Raw genomic sequence first — 18,989 nt, forward strand, 5'->3', positions numbered from 1 at the left:
AAGGTGGTGTTTATTTATGCTGTAAACAGGAAATTTGTGCTGTGGCCCAATCCCATTAGACTGGTCGTTCCAGCTGAACTGTTGCAGTACAGATACAACACTGACATCTACACCAGAATGGGAATATACTTGGGATCCTGGACTTTCCTCACTTTTGCCATGAATTCATTATTTTCACTAGGAATATTCTCTAATGATTTCCCTACCGCAATCTTATAAATTCCCAGATTATTCTGATTACCCTTTTCAAGGAAAGAAGCAACATAACAAGAACAATGTTTTGTGTTATTTATTCAATTGTGTTCTCTTACCTAGTTTTATGTTATATGAAGATCTGATCACATTTTAGGTCATATGTATGCAGAAATAGAGAAAGTTCTGCAGGGTTTACAACTCTCTAGCACCACTGTACAATTCAGAAGAATGAGGGTGACCTAATTGAAACCAATCAAATGGTAAAAAGTCTTGATAGAGTGGCTATGGAGAGGATCTTTCCCATGGTGGGAGTGTCTAAGACCAGAGGACCCAGCCTCAGAATAGAGGAACATCTTTTCTCAAAGGAAACCAGGAGGAATTTCTTGAGCCAGAGAGTGGTGAATATGTGGAGTTCTTTGTCACAGGCAGCTATGGAAGCCAAGTCCTTTTGTAGGTTTAAGACAGATATTGGTAGATTTTTGATTGGTCAGAGCATGAATAGAGAAGGCAGAAGATTGGAGCTGAGAAGAAAATTGGATCAGGCAAGATGAAATGGTGGAACAGACTTGATTTGTCAAATGGCCTTTCTGCTCCTGTATCTTATGGTCTATCGACTGTGTATCGTCTATCTGTCCACTGATTGGTGTCTCTCATTCTCTCTCGCTGGGATTCTGTGTGTTTCAGTTTACACAAACTGTTCATCGCTGAAATTGATGAATCGATCAGAGTGTGACAGATCTTTAATCCGGATCTGGTCACTGCCGCGGACCTGCCGCCTGTTGCAGAGACAAACATCTTTTGGGGAATTGAAATCGCTGCTGTGGGCGGGGACAGGAAGCTGCGCCTCTGGTTTCAGTGTGTGAGAGCCTGTTCAAACCGCGGCTCCCTCTCTCACTCACAGCCCACGTCCCTATTTAAACAGCGCTCACTGCGGCTCCGGACAAAGCCGGCCTGAGCTGAAGCCGCCGATCTCAACAGTGTCCAAGTCCGGCTCAGTGTTCAGGGCGATGGGGGTCGTTCCTTATCTCTGTCTCCTCCTGTCTTGTCTGGCAGGTGGGTGTCCCGCGGCTTGTCGCCCTCCCGGGACCGGCTGTTTCTCGGAGGCTTTGTGAACCTCTGCCCGTGGAACATTTTATTAATTTCTGCTCTTTTTTATTGACAGGTGTGCGGTCCGACACCGTGCTGACACAGCCCGAGTCAGCGGTGGCAAAGCCCGGACAGTCTCACACACTGACCTGTGCAGTCAGTGGGTTCACCCTCAGCAGTGCCAACATGCACTGGGTGAAACAGGTCCCCGGGAAAGGGCTGGAGTGGCTGGTCGCGTATTATACTGAAAGTAGCAAGTATTACGCGTCTGGAGTCCAGAGCCGGTTCACCGCTTCCAAGGGCAGCAGCAACTTTTATCTGCAAATGAACAGCCTGAGACTGGACGACACGGCCACCTATTACTGTGCGGTATACCATGGGGGGTATATGGAGCACGGTGATGGGGAGCTGAACAAAAACTGGTCCCAACAAAGGAGCGTCTGCAGCGCAGTCTGTCTCCACGGATTCCGCATTGCTGCTTCCCAGAGTCAAATCCCCGAAGCCTGACTCGGACTGCTGGGTGTAAATGTCCATTTCTGGACAATTAAAAGCTCAAAAACGATTCGATTCCGATTCCGGGTGATGGCGGGAGCCGGTGTCTACAGACAGGAAAACTGTGAAAATGCCTCTTTTTATTCACACGCCAGGAAGAGACAAGGACGGAGTTTGGGATGGACATCCAGGAAGCGGCTGCTCCCGGTCCGGACAGGGATCATGTTGACATTTTGCTGAGATTATTGGATGTGACGGGCAAGTGAAGTTACTGCACTGGGTGAATGGGGAGACGGAGCACTGTGAAGAACTTGGCCACTGGGGCGGAGGAACCTCGCTGACAGTGACTTCAGGTAAGACCAACTTCTCAATTGGATCTTCACGCAATAGTATTTTATTTATTTACGATTTTAGCGAATTCGGTGATTTAACTGAAATCAGTGAGATATTTAGAGCGAGTACATGAATCTCCCCGAACCGGCGGGTTTCTCTAGAGCCCAGTAACAGTACAAGGGTACATACCCCACCCCACCAGTGAACTGTCCACAGACCGGGAACAGGCTCAGGGGAATGGGGTCGGATCTTGTCACCAGACTGTGCCTTGACACCGGCCGGTTGTGCTGAGTGAGCTCAGTGTTTGGTTCAAGTCTGGCTTCTGATCCTCAGCACCAACTGAAACCACGTTCAGGGGCTGAGCGTTTCAGTGCAGTTGAACTCGTTCCCTGTCAGTGACAGCAATGGATCTGTTCAGTGTCAAGTTATTGGGATCGGGTTTTACTGTCGGCTGCTTTCATGTTGAAGGTAATGGGATTGAGACATAATCTGAGGGAATGGTTACACATGTATGATCTGGTTGATGGCTCAATATCCCCAGGGTACAGGTGGGTGTCAGTCCCATCATGTAATGTCCGGTGTGAGGTCCGTCCCGGGATACAGCAAAAGTATCGGCGATATCCCAGGATTAATTGATGGGATTAAGGTTTTAGTTTTATTCCCTGATGGGTGAGGAGGTGGGGTACGGTGGGGAAGAATTTTGGAGTGAGAAGGCAGTGGGGAAGTGGTGCAGGAGGGTAAGACAGGGAATTGAAATCACAATTCCTTCACATATTCCGGGCAGCCTTGCTTTGGTGGGAGGGGGGAGGGGGAGTGGTGCAGGTGGGGTGGGGAGGGAAGCGTTCAAGTCAATAATGTGTAGTAGGCGAGCATTTAAGGGAAGGTTTGTTGATGAACGTTTGTGATCTGGAACACACCGCCTGAATGATGGTGGTGGCCAATAGTGAGTGTAGAGAGGGAACAGGAGGAGATCCGCCTTTTGTAGGGATACAGGGAAGAGCAGAGAGACCAATGGGTTTATTGGGTTTGCTCAGCTAAAGGGAAGCACAGACACTATCGGATGAATGGCCTCACTCTCTGCTCTGTCATTCAATGGAATCAGTATTTATCTTGTAAATCTGGGAAATTCTTCCTCAAAGGGATTCCAACAAGCACCCCAGTGTACACAGAGCATGAGTTAAATGCAGATTACAGCTCCCATGTCCTGTCCTGGCAGCCACGGATTAGATACAAAGATCCTTCTGCACTGTCCCATCCCTCCCAGGGCGGAGGCAGCAGAGGTTAGACACAGAGTGAAGCTTCCCTCAACCTGTCCCATCACACACTCACGGGACACGAGTTGAACTTTACTGTTCAAATGAACTGCTTATTCTCAGTTCACAGACAGAGCAACTGCTCTAATTTCTTGCCCTCCTCCATCCCCCGACTGGGTTTGTTTAACAAGTGCTTTCCGACATTAACCAGTGTTGCTGGTGATTCAGTGAAAGTGGTTGTGAGATAAAGTGCTGACATTTACAGACACCTTTCATGGTGTCCCCGAGCTCTTCACAGGCAATGAAGTAGTTTCAAAGTACAGCCCTGTTGTAGAGTCGGGAATGTGGAGCCACTCTGCACACAGCAGAATCCACAAACTGCAAGGTGAGAACGATCAGACAGTCTGTTCTGGTGATGTTATTGAAGGAGAAATATTGTCCAGGACACCGTGGACACAGTGATCCAATGGACAGGCACAAGGTTGGATTCGGAGTGATGACTTAGTTCAGCATAATCTGCAGCAGATTTGGATCTGTGGTCAGATTTACCACATCTTAATAATTGGTATTGTTTTTAAATCCAGTCATTAGTAATGATGACCCTTCAGTTTTACTGATGTCCCTCAGGGAAGGAGATCTCTCATCCTTACCCTTCGAGCCTATTTATGACTCCTGACCCATCAATGTGTTTGTCTCCAAATGCCTCTGAATGGCAGCTCAGATGTGTAATTCATTCAGACTTTACCGGCAAAGCCCAGATCCCAAAGAATGAATAAATAAAATTCCCATCTGTTGTTCATACTACCCGATGTTGTATCCACTTACTACAATACAGACTAAAATCAGACTGTCTCCCCCGATCTACTGATTCAACATCGATCATTTTGTACAAATACTCAAGTGTCATTTCATTGCAAATTTCTTCTGAGCTGATCTAGACAGATCCAGTTCCCCTCTTCACCCCAGCACCCTGTGACCCACCCAGATCCAGTTCCCCTCTTCTCCCCAGCACCCTGTGACCCACCCAGATCCAGTTCCCCTCTTCACCCCAGCACCCTGTGACCCACCCAGATCCAGTTCCCCTCTTCACCCCAGCACCCCGTGAACCACCCAGATCCAGATCCCCTCTTCACCCCAGCACCCTGTGACCCACCCAGATCCAGTTCCCCTCTTCACCCCAGCACCCCGTGACCCACCCAGATCCAGTTCCCCTCTTCACCCCAGCACCCTGTGACCCACCCAGATCCAGTTCCCCTCTTCACCCCAGCACCCTGTGACCCACCCAGATCCAGTTCCCCTCTTCACCCAGCACCCTGCTGTCAGTTTGATGGGTGTTTTTATAAAGACCCAGAGGAACACTGATCCAGACAGAACTGTACTTACCACCTGCTGGTCCTGGGATGTAAAAGATCCTCAGCTGCAAATCTCACCGACTGACATTATTGTGCCTCCTGCACTGCCAACACTGAGCAGCTCAGGGAACATCTGTGGGGTGAGAAATAGAGTTAATGTTTCACATCAGTGACCCTTCACCAGACTCTGTCAGTCTGATTTCTGGCAACTATGCTGCTTCCAGTTTTATTTTACTGGATTTATTTTGATGAAAACAAGTGTTTTTCATTGACTTCTGCAACTCTAGAACATCCCAGAGCCTTTCCCAACCCAGCAAGTACTTCTGCAGTGTGTCACTTCATACAGGGGACTAAACCTCCAACTTGTCTGCATCTTGTTCCCACAAACTGAACTACAACATGACAATCTAGTCTGGGTGATGTTGGAAGGGAATGGTCACTTTTAGCCTGCAATTCCTAAAGCTCCCCACCACTGGAAACTCTTCATCAGGATCTTGATTGTGCCGTAGATGAATAGACAGACACTATTTGGTTGTAGGTTGTCCAAATAGTCCCAGATGCTTGGTCCAGCAATTCTGTTGTTTTCAAGGGTTAATGTCGATAAAGAGCAGTGAGGTTCCTCAGACAGACAGACATACTTTATTGATCCTGAGGGAAATTGGGTTTTGTTACAGCCGCACCAACCACGAATAGTGAAGAAATATAGCAATATAAAACCATAAATAATTAAATAAAAATAAGTTAATCGTGCCAAGTGGAAATAAGTCCAGGACCAGCCTATTGGCTCAGGGTGTCTGACACTCTGAGGGATGTGTTGTAAAGTTTGATGGCCACAGGTAGGAATGACTTCCTATGACGCTCAGTGTTACATCTCGGTGGAATGAGTCTCTGGCTGAATGTACTCCTGTGCCTAACCAGTACATTATGGAGTGGATAGGAGTCATTGTCCAAGATGGCATGCAACTTGGACAGCATCCTCTTGCACAGACCTCAGCTGACCAGCTCGTTCCTGAGCTGCTGTGTACTTGGGAGGCTGAGGACAGTGTGGGTAAAATGGTGCTGGCTGTGGCTGGCAATTCCAAAGGGAATCACCAGTGTTCAGCCACTTACACTGGAGTCAGTCCCAGAGTTCCACAGACCACTGTACCCCGGGATTTACTGAGTGACAGATGTCACCTGATTTGCTACCACACTCTACCACATGACACCAGGTCCTACTGGAATTCCCAGGGTAACACTGGGAAATCCACCTCCACATTTCCCTCACAGGCCGGACCTGACAAAGGATCACATTCCCCATTCATCTGACTGGGGATTCTGAGCCTTGGGAAGGGATTTATTCAGGAATGATTTCTGGATGATTATTATATTTTAATACATTTCAGATTTATTATTTTAAGCAAAATATGCTAAATTAATTGTTGCCACAGGAATTTGCATCAACTTTAATGTTCCCCAGACATTTCAAATCTGTTAAATTACATGACAGCATTGACACAAGACAATCCCCTCCCTACAATTACCAAGAATAGAAACATAGAAAACCTACAGCACAGCACACCACAATGCTGTGCCGAACATGTACTTACTTTAGAAATTACCTTGGGTTAGCCATAGCCCTCTATTTTCCTAAGCTCCATGTACCTAACCAGAAGTCTCTTAAAAGAACCTATAGTATTCGCCTCCACCACCATTGCTGGCAGCCCATTCCATGTAATCATCACTCTCTGTGTAAAAAAAAATTACCCCTGGCATCTCCTCTGTACCTACTTCCAAGCACCAAGCGTCAGGGTGTTCTGGACCCAGAGTCCCAGCAGGGTGCTTCTTGAGGCTATTTAATGCTGATGCCCCGATACACCTCACTGCAAGCCTCCAGCATCCAGAAACCCAGCGGGGTCCCACCTTTCCTTGTGTAGCAGTGTGGGGAGAGTCCCAGCAGGTTAGAACCAGCACCATTCAGCCCAGTCTGTGTGGACATGGTCCAGTTGGCACCGTGCCCTGTGCTTTCTCTCCTGTGACACTTCACCCACAGCACAGGTCAGCTTGTCCCCCTGTTTCACAGAAGTTGTGTCCCCGGTGGGGAGTCTGACATCAGCATTTCACAGGTTGTTTCAGGCTCAGTCTGAAGGGAATGAGAAAGGGACCATTTCTCTGCTCTGCCTGTCCTGTCAACCTGAATCAACTGTGTTTTCTCAGGAAGGCAAATGTTCTGAGTTCACAGTCCCCAGAGTCACCTGGAAATGGTTCTAAACAATGCAACTGTCAGTACTGACCAGTTAAATTATATCAATTCCTATTTACTTGTTACATTTATTTATTTATATTTATTCTATTTGAAACCCAGATTTCAATATTTTATGCCCTTCGTCCCGGAGTGAATACTGTGAACTGAATATCTCATTATTTTGCTCCTGATTGAAATTGTGACCCTCCCACCACTCCACTTCTCCTCCTAATGTTGAGTTTACTGCCCTTTCGATAGCAGAATCAATCTGAAGCCTGTGTGTGTCTGTTGACCATCTTACTGTTGGACAACAAAGTCCTCATCTTCTGTAATTCACACTGTCTGACACATACTCTCCCACTAGTCTCCTACTCCCAGAGTTCCTGCATGTTCTGCTGTGTCCACACAGTCTTTGTGGGTGATTTTAACCTCATCCACCAGCAACAATCTGTCACTGACAGAGTCAATCATGAGGTAAATGATGTCACTTCGGTGGGTCAGAACAAACCCCATCGACAACACTGTCCAAGGTAATTCCGACAACTGGTCAAACCACATCTCCTCAACATATCCACTTGTCAAAGCTGTCAATTGGTCAATTAATTAATTGATCTTGACACTTTTACTGACCTTGGTAAGTCAACACTTCTCCTTTTCTAGTGAAATGAATTGAGAACCAGTGCTTTCAAGTGTATTTTGCACCTGAAGTGGTTGTGATTTGCCACAACCTGCATTTCCTCACTGGACTCAGTGAGAATACCACCTACATCTAACAGCATTTTGAGATTTCTCCATCTGCCCAGGAATCTCATGTGCTGGCCGACACTTCTCCACAGAGTCTGGACTAATATATTTCCACAGTTCCTCTGTCCTTTCTGATGCAAGTTACCATTCCCTCCCGGTTACCCAGTAGTTTCCACAGGTTCAGTGGGGTTGAAATTCTTGCTCCGTCACACTTGGTAAATATGTGAGGCAGTGTCAGCTGTATCATGTAGTCTGTTGAGTTGAATTTCAGAAGCAGAGTCCATTTCCCAACCTCCACTATATTGCACACATGGTGCTGGAGACCAGGTACCACTATATCCACACCAATCACTCCTCTCATCAACAGCAACACTGAACAGATCAGAATTATTCAAATAAGTTACTTCTAAATCTTACTTCTTCTGTAAACTCTACTGATCAGGGGCTAACAGACTTTTCAGAATCAGGAATTGTATTTGGATGAGAGACAGATTGTCACTTTGGTATTTTGACTGAAATCTGACCAATCGGACATTGGGTCACTGCCTCAGTCCTGCACTGAAGTGTTGGCCTGGACTGTGTGTCCAAGTTGCCACTGTGGGATTGATCCACACACTCCTACCTCAGCGACACAGACTCACAGCTGAGTGTTAAAGTGATATCGGCTTTGTTTAATGGGGTGAATAATTTTGAAAATTACTGCATTATATAACGTCTCCTTTCTCTTTCGTTAATGCATTCATTCAGGGAACCATCTGTGAATTTCTTTCTATTTCAGAGGTCAAGTCCACACCATCAGTCTACATCACTCCTTCCTGCAACACAGAATCTGACCAAGGCATCAGCCTCCTCTGTCTGGTCAAGGACTATCAGCCTGAGAGCATCAGTCAGACATGGTCCACTGACAGTGGGGACATCACCACAGGAATCAAGAAATACCCGGCGGTGTTGGGGCAAAATTTAAAGTACACGATGAGCAGCTTGCTCAAAGTCTCTGCGGTGGACTGGAAGAATAAAGTCTACACGTGCAAGGCAGGGACGGTGACAGTGAAGTGGCAGAAACCTCAACCTCAACCTCAATGTTAGTATCAGAAATAATTTATATTTAAAGCTGCACTGATCTCAGAGCAAAAATCTGGAGTTGGAAGCTTTGTCAGATAACGTAGGAACATGGCAACTAACTTCTTTATTCTGCTCTTACAATGGCAGTGAGAAAACGTATGAAAGTGGATATGAGCGCGAAACTCAGTATCAGGATCTGCCTCCATTGTATCCACTCCATTGTCTAATTTCAGGAACCTCTCCACCACTCCCACCCACTAAACCCTCCCTACAGATCAGCTCCGGTACACATACAGAGACCGCTGACCCATTATACCCCTGCACACAGAACAACAAATTAAACTTTACCCCACTCCTCCTGCACTTTCCCCTCCACCCTGAGCTGCCCCCTCTTCTGGTAAAAGCAATCCCTGGTGAATGTGATGAAGAAATCCACCCCACTGCCCTTCTTTACCCATCTTCTCACAGATCTGAACCAGCCTTTGCAGCTACAACAAAATAATTCTCTCCTGTCCATCTGTTCTTCTTTCCCATTGAACCTAAATTGGCTTGTCTGCAGAAGGCAGAGGGTCGTGGTGGAGGGAGTACATTCAGATTGGAGGGTTGTGACTAGTGGTGTCCCACAAGGGTCTGTTCTGGGACCTCTACTTTTTGTGATTTTTATTAATGACTTGGATGTGGGGGTAGAAGAGTGGGTTGGCAAGTTTGCAGATGACACAAAGGTTGGTGGTGTTGTAGATGGTGTAGATGATTGTCGAAGATTGCAGAGAGACATTGATAGGATGCAGATGTGGGCTGAGAAGTGGCAGATGGAGTTCAACCCGGAGAAGTGTGAGGTGGTACACTTTGGAAGGACAAACTCCAAGGCAGAGTACAAAGTAAATGGCAGGATATTTGGTAGTGTGGAGGAGCAGAAGGATCTGGGGGTACATGTCCACAGATCCCTGAAAGTTGCCTCACAGGTAGATTGGGTAGTTAAGAAAGCTTATGGGGTGTTAGCTTTCATAAGTCAAGGGATAGAGTTTAAGAGTCGCGATGTAATGATGCAGCTGTATAAAACTCTAGTTATGCCACACTTGGAGTACTGTGTCCAGTTCTGGTCGCCTCACTATAGGAAGGATGTGGAAGCATTGGAAAGGGTACAGAGGAGATTTACCAGGATGCTGCCTGGTTTAGAGAGTATGGATTATGATCAGAGATTTAGGGCTTTACTCTTTGGAGAGAAGGAGGATGAGAGGAGACATGATAGAGGTGTACAAGATATTAAGAGGAATAGACAGAGTGGACAGCCAGCGCCTCTTCCCCAGGGCACCACTGCTCAGTACAAGAGGACATGGCTTTAAGGTAAGGGGAGGGAAGTTCAAGGGGGATATAAGAGTAAGGTTTTTCACTCAGAGAGTGGTTGGTGCGTGGAATGCACTGCCTGAGTCAGTGGTGGAGGCAGATACACTAGTGAAGTTTAAGAGACTACTAGACAGGTATATGGAGAAATTTAAGGTGGGGGGTTATATGGGAGGCAGGGTTTGAGGTTTGGCACAACATTGTGGGCCGAAGGGCCTGTAATGTGCTGTACTATTCTATGTTCTAAAATTGTGTTTCCCAAACACACCAGGGGAAACAGTACCACACCATGTACTCCTGCTCATGTCGTGGTTTTTCGTGCTTTTCAAATGACCAGGAGACGCAGAAAATTCTTCAAGAAGGGTTAAACTTTAATTTGCAAATCAAAGTTGAGACAGTCATTGAGCTAGTCGCTGAATGCCTACCGATTCTCGGATACAGCCGCTTTTTAAAGCAAACCTGGTTTAGCTGCATTAACATATCCAAGCGGTGCATATCACAGTTACTATTGTTTTTACCTATTGACTTATTCGTTCTAGTCGACTATATAGTTTTAATTACACAGCAGACAACTTGTCCTACATAGCTTCAGTTACACAGCCGACATGTTCAAAGCAAAATATCCCTGAGCTACTTTTCATTAACACATATTGTCTCTACATTGCTTTAGTTACACAGCCGACATGTTCAAAGCAAAATATCCCTACATATGGTCTCTACATTGCTTTAGTTATGCAGTCGACAAGTTCAAAGCAAAATATCCCTGAGTTACTTTTCATTAACACATATTGTCTCTACATTCAATTGGATACCTGATTAGCATATATTAACACATCATTGTCTTTTAGCATTTCACACAGTTTTGGTTACACAGCAACTTCACAGCTGGCGCGCTCCCAGCCACCTCTCCCTATCATATACCAACACACCATAGTTTTTAGCATTAAGTTTTATACTCCATAATATTTTATACTCCAATACTCACAGGAGCTGGTATCAGTCATTCTCCATTAAACAATTAGATCACGGCAGGTCTGCACCTCAACCCCATGACCCACCTCTCTGCATTATCATAGCATAGTGGGACACACTGCTGGGAGGCCCAAGTGATACACCCAGCCCTCCCACTCACTGGTGTGAGCCATCAGATCATCAGATCAGCTGTAAATTAACAACATTCTTGAGAGGGCTGGAACTGGGGAACTAGCCCGGGATGAGGGGGAATGAAGTCCAAAGCATGGGCCAAGCAATCATGTACTGACAGATATTAAATGTGTTACAGCTCCGAAGCTCAGCTCCCTTGTTCCATCCCGGGAGGTGATCCACAGTCAAGCAAATGCTGTCCTGGGCTGTGTGATATCTGGATTCTCTCCTGACAACATTAAAGTATCCTGGAAAAAAGCTGGATCTGCCCAAGAAGGCATCGTTCTCCCTTCCACTCTGAGATCTGATGGTGGATTTGAAACAATTGCTTACCTGACAGTGCCTGTGCAGGAATGGACCAAGAAACAGAAATATACTTGTGAAGTGAATCACACACCTTCCAGTTTCAGTGGTCAGGTCAACATGACGTATCAAGAGGGTGAGTGATGTCTGAAGAAAAATTAATTAACTTACAGTACTAAACTACTTAACTGATACATCCACTCAATCCCTGTCCCTACTGTCAATCTGGTTGTGTGATGTACAAATGATCTTTGCACTTTGAATCAATTCATCTCACCAGCAGCTTTAACCCCATCTACTGGGTGGGAAAGGTATAAGATGAGGTCACCTGTCCATTGCGTCTCAATAATTTTAGTTGTCTCTGTTTGTAGTTATATTGAAAATAAGTTAGTGAGCAAAGCTCACGTCCCATGCTTTACCATCTGGAGAAAATCTCCCTGTTCCCTTTTCACTGTCTTCTCAGTGTTAGTTCCTCAAAAAATATCTCTGCAATTTTGTATTTGCTTCAGTCCCCAGAGTCTGTTTCCAGTGTTTCCTCAGAGACTCTTCTGTCGATTGTCCACTCACTGAAATGTAGGTGCCTGGATTATTTCTGAATTGATGCCCAGTCCTCGAGTGAATGTTGTGACCTTGTGTCCTCAGATCCTTGACCAGGTTCAGAGAGCACATGCATTTATCATGACTGACACAATCTCATCTCGATAGGATGCGATATATAGAGGATAGAGGTGGGAATATGTGGGACTCCCTTTTTCCAAGCATGGGAAAAGAGCTGAAAATATCTAACATTTAAATCTATGAATCTTCCATTTGCAGGTGGAAACCATCTCAACTGTTTTTCGAAGCCTGTGCCAGTGTTCATTTACCAGAGTAATCTCAATGCAACATTCTCCGATGGTTCTACCCGACAGTATCATTGTTCTGCAGGAAAGTGTGAAATAAAGTGATTGGCTGTGTATACAATTCGTCATTGATTTCATAACAATCCATTTACTGAATTCCAGACCTCCTCCGGTATCCATTGGGATGGAAATTTAACAGAGAGAGAAGAAAATACATGATTCAAACTGACTAACTCTTCAATCACATTTCTGTTCGACTTTCTATTATCCTTGTGGCCACCTTTTTCAATTTGACTTCCCATTCCCATTCTGACATGTCTGTCCATGGTCTCCTCTACTGCCCTGGTGAGGCCAAAGTCAGGTTGGAGTAGCAACACCTCATATTCCATCCAGATATCTGCCAATCTGATAGCTTGAGTTCTAATTTCTGCAACCTCCAGTAATCTCTCCCCGGTCCTTTAATCCCCTTTTTTTCTAATCGCCATATTAGATACCGCCTCATTCTATCACTTCTCCTCATCTGCCCATCATCTACATTTGGTTCCCCTCCTTTTGAACATTTCCTCCATGGTCCACTGTCCTGTCAGATTCCTTCTGCTTCAGCCATTTATCTCTTCCATTTATCACCTACCAGCTTTCTACTTCATACTCCCTCCCCATCCACACCCTTCCCCCTCACCTGGTCTCACCTCTCAGCTGACAGAATGTATTCCTCTCCACTCCACCCACCTCTTATTCTGGCTTCTGCCCACTTCCTTTCCAGTACCGGTGAAGCCACTTGGCACAAAAGATTGACTGTTTATTTCCCTCCATTGATGCTGCCTGACTTCCCGTGTTCCTCCAGCATTTTGTGTGTGTTGTTCAAGATTTCCAGCATCTGTAGAATCTCTTGTGTTTCTGGTTGTTCATACACTCATTCGTGTACATTGCTGCTTCAGTGTGACTCAGATCCCAATTCCAGATTCCTTGGCCAGATTCCCTCCTGTCTGACTCCAGTCAGCAAGAACTGGAACCTGTTTTTCACCCAGTGGCTGTGAGGCACGAGGTGATGAAGGTGAACGGGGCTGAAATTCCAAACTGACTTAGTCAAAGGACAGATGACCCTTTGATAATGTTGGGCACAAGACAAATTGGTGAGACAAGACACAGGGGTCTACCCAGTCTCCTGTCCAATCTGACATGCTTTGTGTGTAAATCCTGGATCAGGCAATTTGTTAAAGTTACATTGATCCACGTGCGGGACACTGAATTCAGTCCAAGAGGGAAACTCAGTGATCCCAAGGAATGTCCAAAGGAGAATGTTTTGTTAGAATTACCCAAGCACTGACAGAATTATATGCTTCTTGTGGAATAACACCAGCATTCAGCAATAAGTGGACCGATCCTGACTCTGTCAGTTTTTATGAGGCGATCACATTTTCCAGGGACTACTGAACATCAAGACCAGGCTGATATGGGACCTAACTGAGAAACCTGCAGAAAACATGTTTAACAACATCACAGTGCTGATTAAACTGGGATTCACAATTCCGTGACCCTTCAGTGTACACCGAGGTTTGCAGATTTGTGATATTACACAACAACAATGATCATCTAGACTGCACGCATGGACTTTCTGTTTTAAAGGAAAATTGCTCATAATCTAACTGACATGAGAAAGGTTAAGAAATACACATCATACTTTGTCAGATGATCCGTCCCAGTCAGACTGGACAGTGTGTGTTACATCTGCTCTTTCTTCAGACTAAGACACTGACTCACAGTCTCACTGAAGGTCTCAACCATGACACAAACACAATCAGCCTCCACACTAAATGTCAAACAGCAAAAGGGGACCGAGTGTGTAAATGGTGTACACAAAGTGCAGAGAGCTGCAGTGTACGTGAACTGATGGTCGTGCATTGGGAGACGGCCTCAGCAACTTCACTTGAGTGCAATCACACAAAACTGACACTAACCCAGAGGACAGGTGACCCAACACTTGATCAAAGAGCTGTTTTATTCACTTATCATTTCCTATCAATCACTGATCGCTCTGGAACTGAGGGACTTGCTGCCTCATTCCTGATGGTGATTCAGGTTCAGCCGTGTTGCTGCAGGTCTGGAGTCACAGACCAGCCGGATCAGATGGGACTTCTCTCCGGAAGTTATCACAGGGAATGACACTACAAATACCTCCATAGACATCTCTCTATTCCAAAAAGCACTGATGAATTGAATTTAAACTCCCATCCACCAGGTTGGGATTTGAAACTATTTTCCCAGTTCATCAGCCCAGCAACTTAACAACGCACTCTGACCATGGCTGCTCATTTCAAGAGAGACAGAGGCTTCAATGTTTGTAAGCACGAATGCTAAAATCACAGGCACCAGCAGAAGTAGTGCAGGTGTATGAGTGAGCAGAGTTGAAAGAATACGATGTTTTCTGAAGTTTGTGTGGGTGGTGAAGTTTGCAGAGATGAGGAGAGGCACAACCACAGTAAGACTGGAATGTCGGGATGTGAAGTTATTAAACTGAGTGAATCCCAGGCTCAGCCCAGATGGAGAAAGGGATTCTCATTGATTCACAGTGTTCATTGTTACTGATCAATGGCACTGAGTCTCCAAGCAAAGAATATACTGAGCTGTGTCTCTGCTGAGAAATCTGCATGCTTCTCTGTCTCACAGAGCTCTGTCTCACAGTGAACCAATTGGTACAGATATTAGAAAGGGATTCAAAACCGAGTTAGCACATCCTTTGTTCTGATTTTCTTTTCTGAATCAAAACTTGGAGGAATATGAGACACGTGATACAGTCCTGGGTGTTTCTGTTATTCTGGTTGCATTAAATGCAGCTGTCATGTACTGATGATCTGTCTTGACCTAACACAACCAATAGAAATATCTCCAGTAAGATTCTGAGCATTTCCATTTCTAATCCACAGAACTGTCAGTCTTTATTCAAAATCCTGACATTGAAGAGATGTTGATCGACAAGACTGCTACCGTGAAGTGCACGGTTTTCTGTACAGATCCCGAAGATATCCACATCTCTTGGCATGTGAGCGGGAAGGAGAAAACTAAAGGAATTCACACCCATCAAGCAGAGAGGGACGGGTCCCGATACAGAGTGCTCAGCGAACTCCAGATCAGTGTGGAGGAGTGGTTCAGTGGGGTGGAGTACGAGTGCTCTGCTCAGGGATCTCCTTCATCTTCCCGAGTGTCAGCACGGACCAATAGTACCAAAGGTGGGTCAGAGACCAGCGATTAAATGGCCAGCATTAGTTACCTGAGTCAAAATGTTTGACCTTTCCTGTTTTCTTGTCTATTCCAGTCGAGATAAAAAGTCCCAAGGTCAGTCTGCTGCCTCCATCACAGGAAGAGACCAAGAAAAGGAAAACAGCCACACTGGAGTGTGTGGTCTCCGGATTCTACCCAGACCAAATAAACATCACCTGGGAGAAAAACAACACCGCTACCACCATCAGCACCGGGATCACCTCTAACACCAGCGCTACACCGACCACTCTGGAGCAGGGGTGGACTTTCAGTGCCAGACACTTCCTGACCGTGAGCTTACAGGAGTGGGAGACCGAATCAGTCTTCAGCTGTACAGTGATTCATCCCCCCTCCAACACCCGTATCAAGAAGCAAGTGAAGAATGTCCAAGGTAGGGTCCTGGGACTCACCCCATTATTGAAATTGTTTACATTGTGCTATAAATTCAAGGTCAATACTACATCACAGTGTAGTTCTGGTTTAGTTATATGAGGGAACTGATAAAATTCCAAGTACATTTATTATCAAAGTATGCGCACCATATACAACCTTGAGATTCTCTTCTTGCAGGCAGTCACAAAACAAAGAAACATAATAGAATTCAATGTCAAACATACACTATGTGAAAAAGAAAGAACAAATTGTGTAAACAATAAAAAAATTCAAACAAACAATCCACAGAACCTGAACCGCAGAGTCCCCTAAAGTAAATCCACAGCCATGTCACCAGTTCAGCACTGCAACCGGTCCAGGAGACCGATGGCTGCAGGCCACGACCACGGAGCCAGGCTCAGTGCTGAGGTGAGTGCCGATGGCTGCAGGCCGCAGCTGCAGAGTCAGTTCACTGCTGAGGTGAGGGAAGCCTCACAGAGTAGTGAGCTGAATACCGGTTTGTCCATTGACTCAGCCTCAATGCCTTCATCTTTTTAATCTCGCTTGGCACTTAAATCGTCCAATCATCGGTTTGCTTTCCGCTCTCAACCAACATAATCCACATTTTCACCATCGAAACAATAATATCCCAGAAAATACTTTCATAACTGGAGGAGAATCCGGATCATTTCACTGGACAGACATTCTGGAAATCGCTTATACTCATCTTCAAAATGCTCCCTCCCTCTGCCTTTGAACATAATCCCAGCCTCTGATTAGTGCCTCAGTTGTGACTGAATTTCCAGCAGAGCAGCTCTCCCTCTGCTCCTGTGTGGGAACAGTCAGCCTGGACAATTTGTAGAAGCCTCTGGAAGGCGGCTTGAACACACAACATTCTGACAAAGCTGCAGCAAATGTTAGTTACACCTAACAGAGAAAAAAAGTGCATTTAATATTAGTGACAAAAACTAAATGTTTCTCATAAATTCTGTAATATGAAGTGTATTTTCTGGAAGATTTTCACGTGATACTTTGCTCTGTTTCCTGTTCCACCGACACACTCTGAAATACTGGGGATTTTCTGTATTTGTTTTAATAAGTGACTGGCAACAGTTTAAGTGTCCATGAAACTGGAAAAACAATGCAAGGGCCAATCTTGTTCATTTACATTCCCTCAGAGTGTTTACCATGTCTGTTCAATAGGGAAGATTCCTTTCTTCACCAATGTAGATTGGTCTCATCTCGTCTTGATGGGACTGGCAAATCATTGACCAAAGACAAACAGAAATGCTGGTCTTGTCAGTGAGAAATTCATCCATTGGGGAATGGGGAAATAATAATTGTGATGTTTCTCCCAAATTAATGTTCAGATACTTCAGTCACTTTAAGCAAACCTTCCTTCAAAGAAATCTGGACAAAGAGGACAGCGACCATTCTGTGTGAGGTGGTTCACAGTGATTTACAGGGATTCAGTGTAACCTGGCAGGTGGACGGAAGGAAGAGGGAAGATGGGGTGAGGACTCTGGGTCCAGACAGCAATGGAGGTAAAGACATGATCACCAGCAGACTGACAGTCCCTGCTGCAGAGTGGAACAGTGGGGCTGAGTACTCGTGTGTGATAGAGGACGAGAGTTTGCCAACACCAGTGAAGAAATCCATCAGGAAGGACACAGGTACGTGTGGACAGAATTCAGTGTGAGTCTGATCTCAGTAATTGAACAGATTTATCACCATCCAGCACTGTGATAGACTATAGAAAATGAGAACAGGAGCAGGTCACTGGGGCTCTCGATCTGAACCATTCAGTTTGGTTTCGGCTGGTCATCCAAACTCAATCAATATTCCTATTTTCTCCAGATATCCTTTGACCCATTCACATGAAGAATTATATACAACCCATTCTTGAATATATTACATGATAATTCTTCAAGTGCTTTCTGTGGGAGAGAGTTCCACAGGTTCTCACTCCCTCTCACACGTACACAGCTGAGACTGCCACCCCTGCTCCAGGGGAGATGGAACAAACAGCACAGGATGATGCAAGTCCAGGGGCTAAGTTCCACTTTCTGTCAAGTTGCTGTGTTCAGCGACTCCCATTGATTGAACTGAATGGACTAACCTTGCTGGAAGCTGGAAAATGCAGCAGGTTCAAGATTTCCACTCCACAAATCCCAGTGATGAGCAGAAAAGGAAAAGCCTTTAGTTTCAGATAAAGTGAAGTCTCTCAGATTTAGAAATTGTTCATGCTGCTACAAGACCAGAATGTGTCGGGTAAGGAGGGAATTATTGGAAGATTCATTCTAACTGAGATTCTCTCTGTTCCAGGTGGTGTTGTGACTCGTCCTCAGGTCTACCTCTTCCCCCCGTCATCGGATGAGGTAGACATTGATCAGACTGTGACCTTGATGTGTCTGGTCACCAAGTTCTCTCCCGCAGACATCTATGTGGCCTGGATGGCCAATGATACCCTTCTGAAGACAGGGTTTGTGAACCAGTCGGTGACCAATGACCCCAGAAGAGGCTGGAACACAATGACCAGTCAGCTGAAGGTTTCTCCTGAGGAGTGGAAGAGCGGCACCACTTTCTCCTGTGTGGTGGGTCATGAGTCGCTCACAACCAACCTGTTCCGAAGCATCAATAAGTCTCACAGCAAACCCACCCTGGTCAATCTCTCACTTGTTCTGACTGATAGTTTTAAATCTTGTGTGTAATACTGTGTGATTCAATCCATGAAACCCTAATTTTGTTAGTTTTATGATTATTAATTTCAAAGAGGATTATTTTGCTGATTAAAACATGTTTAAGATCTGGACCTTTTAAAATAATAAAGGTCAATAATAAATTAATAAATAAAATAATAAATTAAGATCAAGAACCAAATTAAGGAACAAACATGATTCACCTCAAATCTCTGTTTGTACGTACATCCTAAGGCCTCCTTCTGCCACGTTTGAATGGATTTCAACCCTGAGTGGGATCGCACAATGTA

At 45.3% G+C, this 18,989-nt stretch overlaps 2 gene segments (V, D, J or C); both read left to right on the plus strand.

Moving 5' to 3' along the window:
- Positions 1-1,134: 1,134 nt before the first annotated feature.
- On the plus strand, positions 1,135-1,789 carry LOC140716228 (Ig heavy chain V region-like). The segment is given in 2 exon segments: positions 1,135-1,248; positions 1,358-1,789. Coding segments are annotated over 2 exon segments (477 nt in total).
- Positions 1,790-2,085: 296 nt separating this feature from the next.
- On the plus strand, positions 2,086-17,863 carry LOC140716229 (immunoglobulin heavy constant gamma 4-like). The segment is given in 6 exon segments: positions 2,086-2,126; positions 8,458-8,760; positions 11,365-11,664; positions 15,295-15,597; positions 15,684-16,019; positions 17,371-17,863. Coding segments are annotated over 5 exon segments (1,377 nt in total).
- Positions 17,864-18,989: the final 1,126 nt, after the last annotated feature.

Source organism: Hemitrygon akajei, chromosome 25, assembly GCF_048418815.1.
Source record: "Hemitrygon akajei chromosome 25, sHemAka1.3, whole genome shotgun sequence".
In the NCBI taxonomy this organism is placed as follows: Eukaryota; Metazoa; Chordata; class Chondrichthyes; order Myliobatiformes; family Dasyatidae; genus Hemitrygon; species Hemitrygon akajei.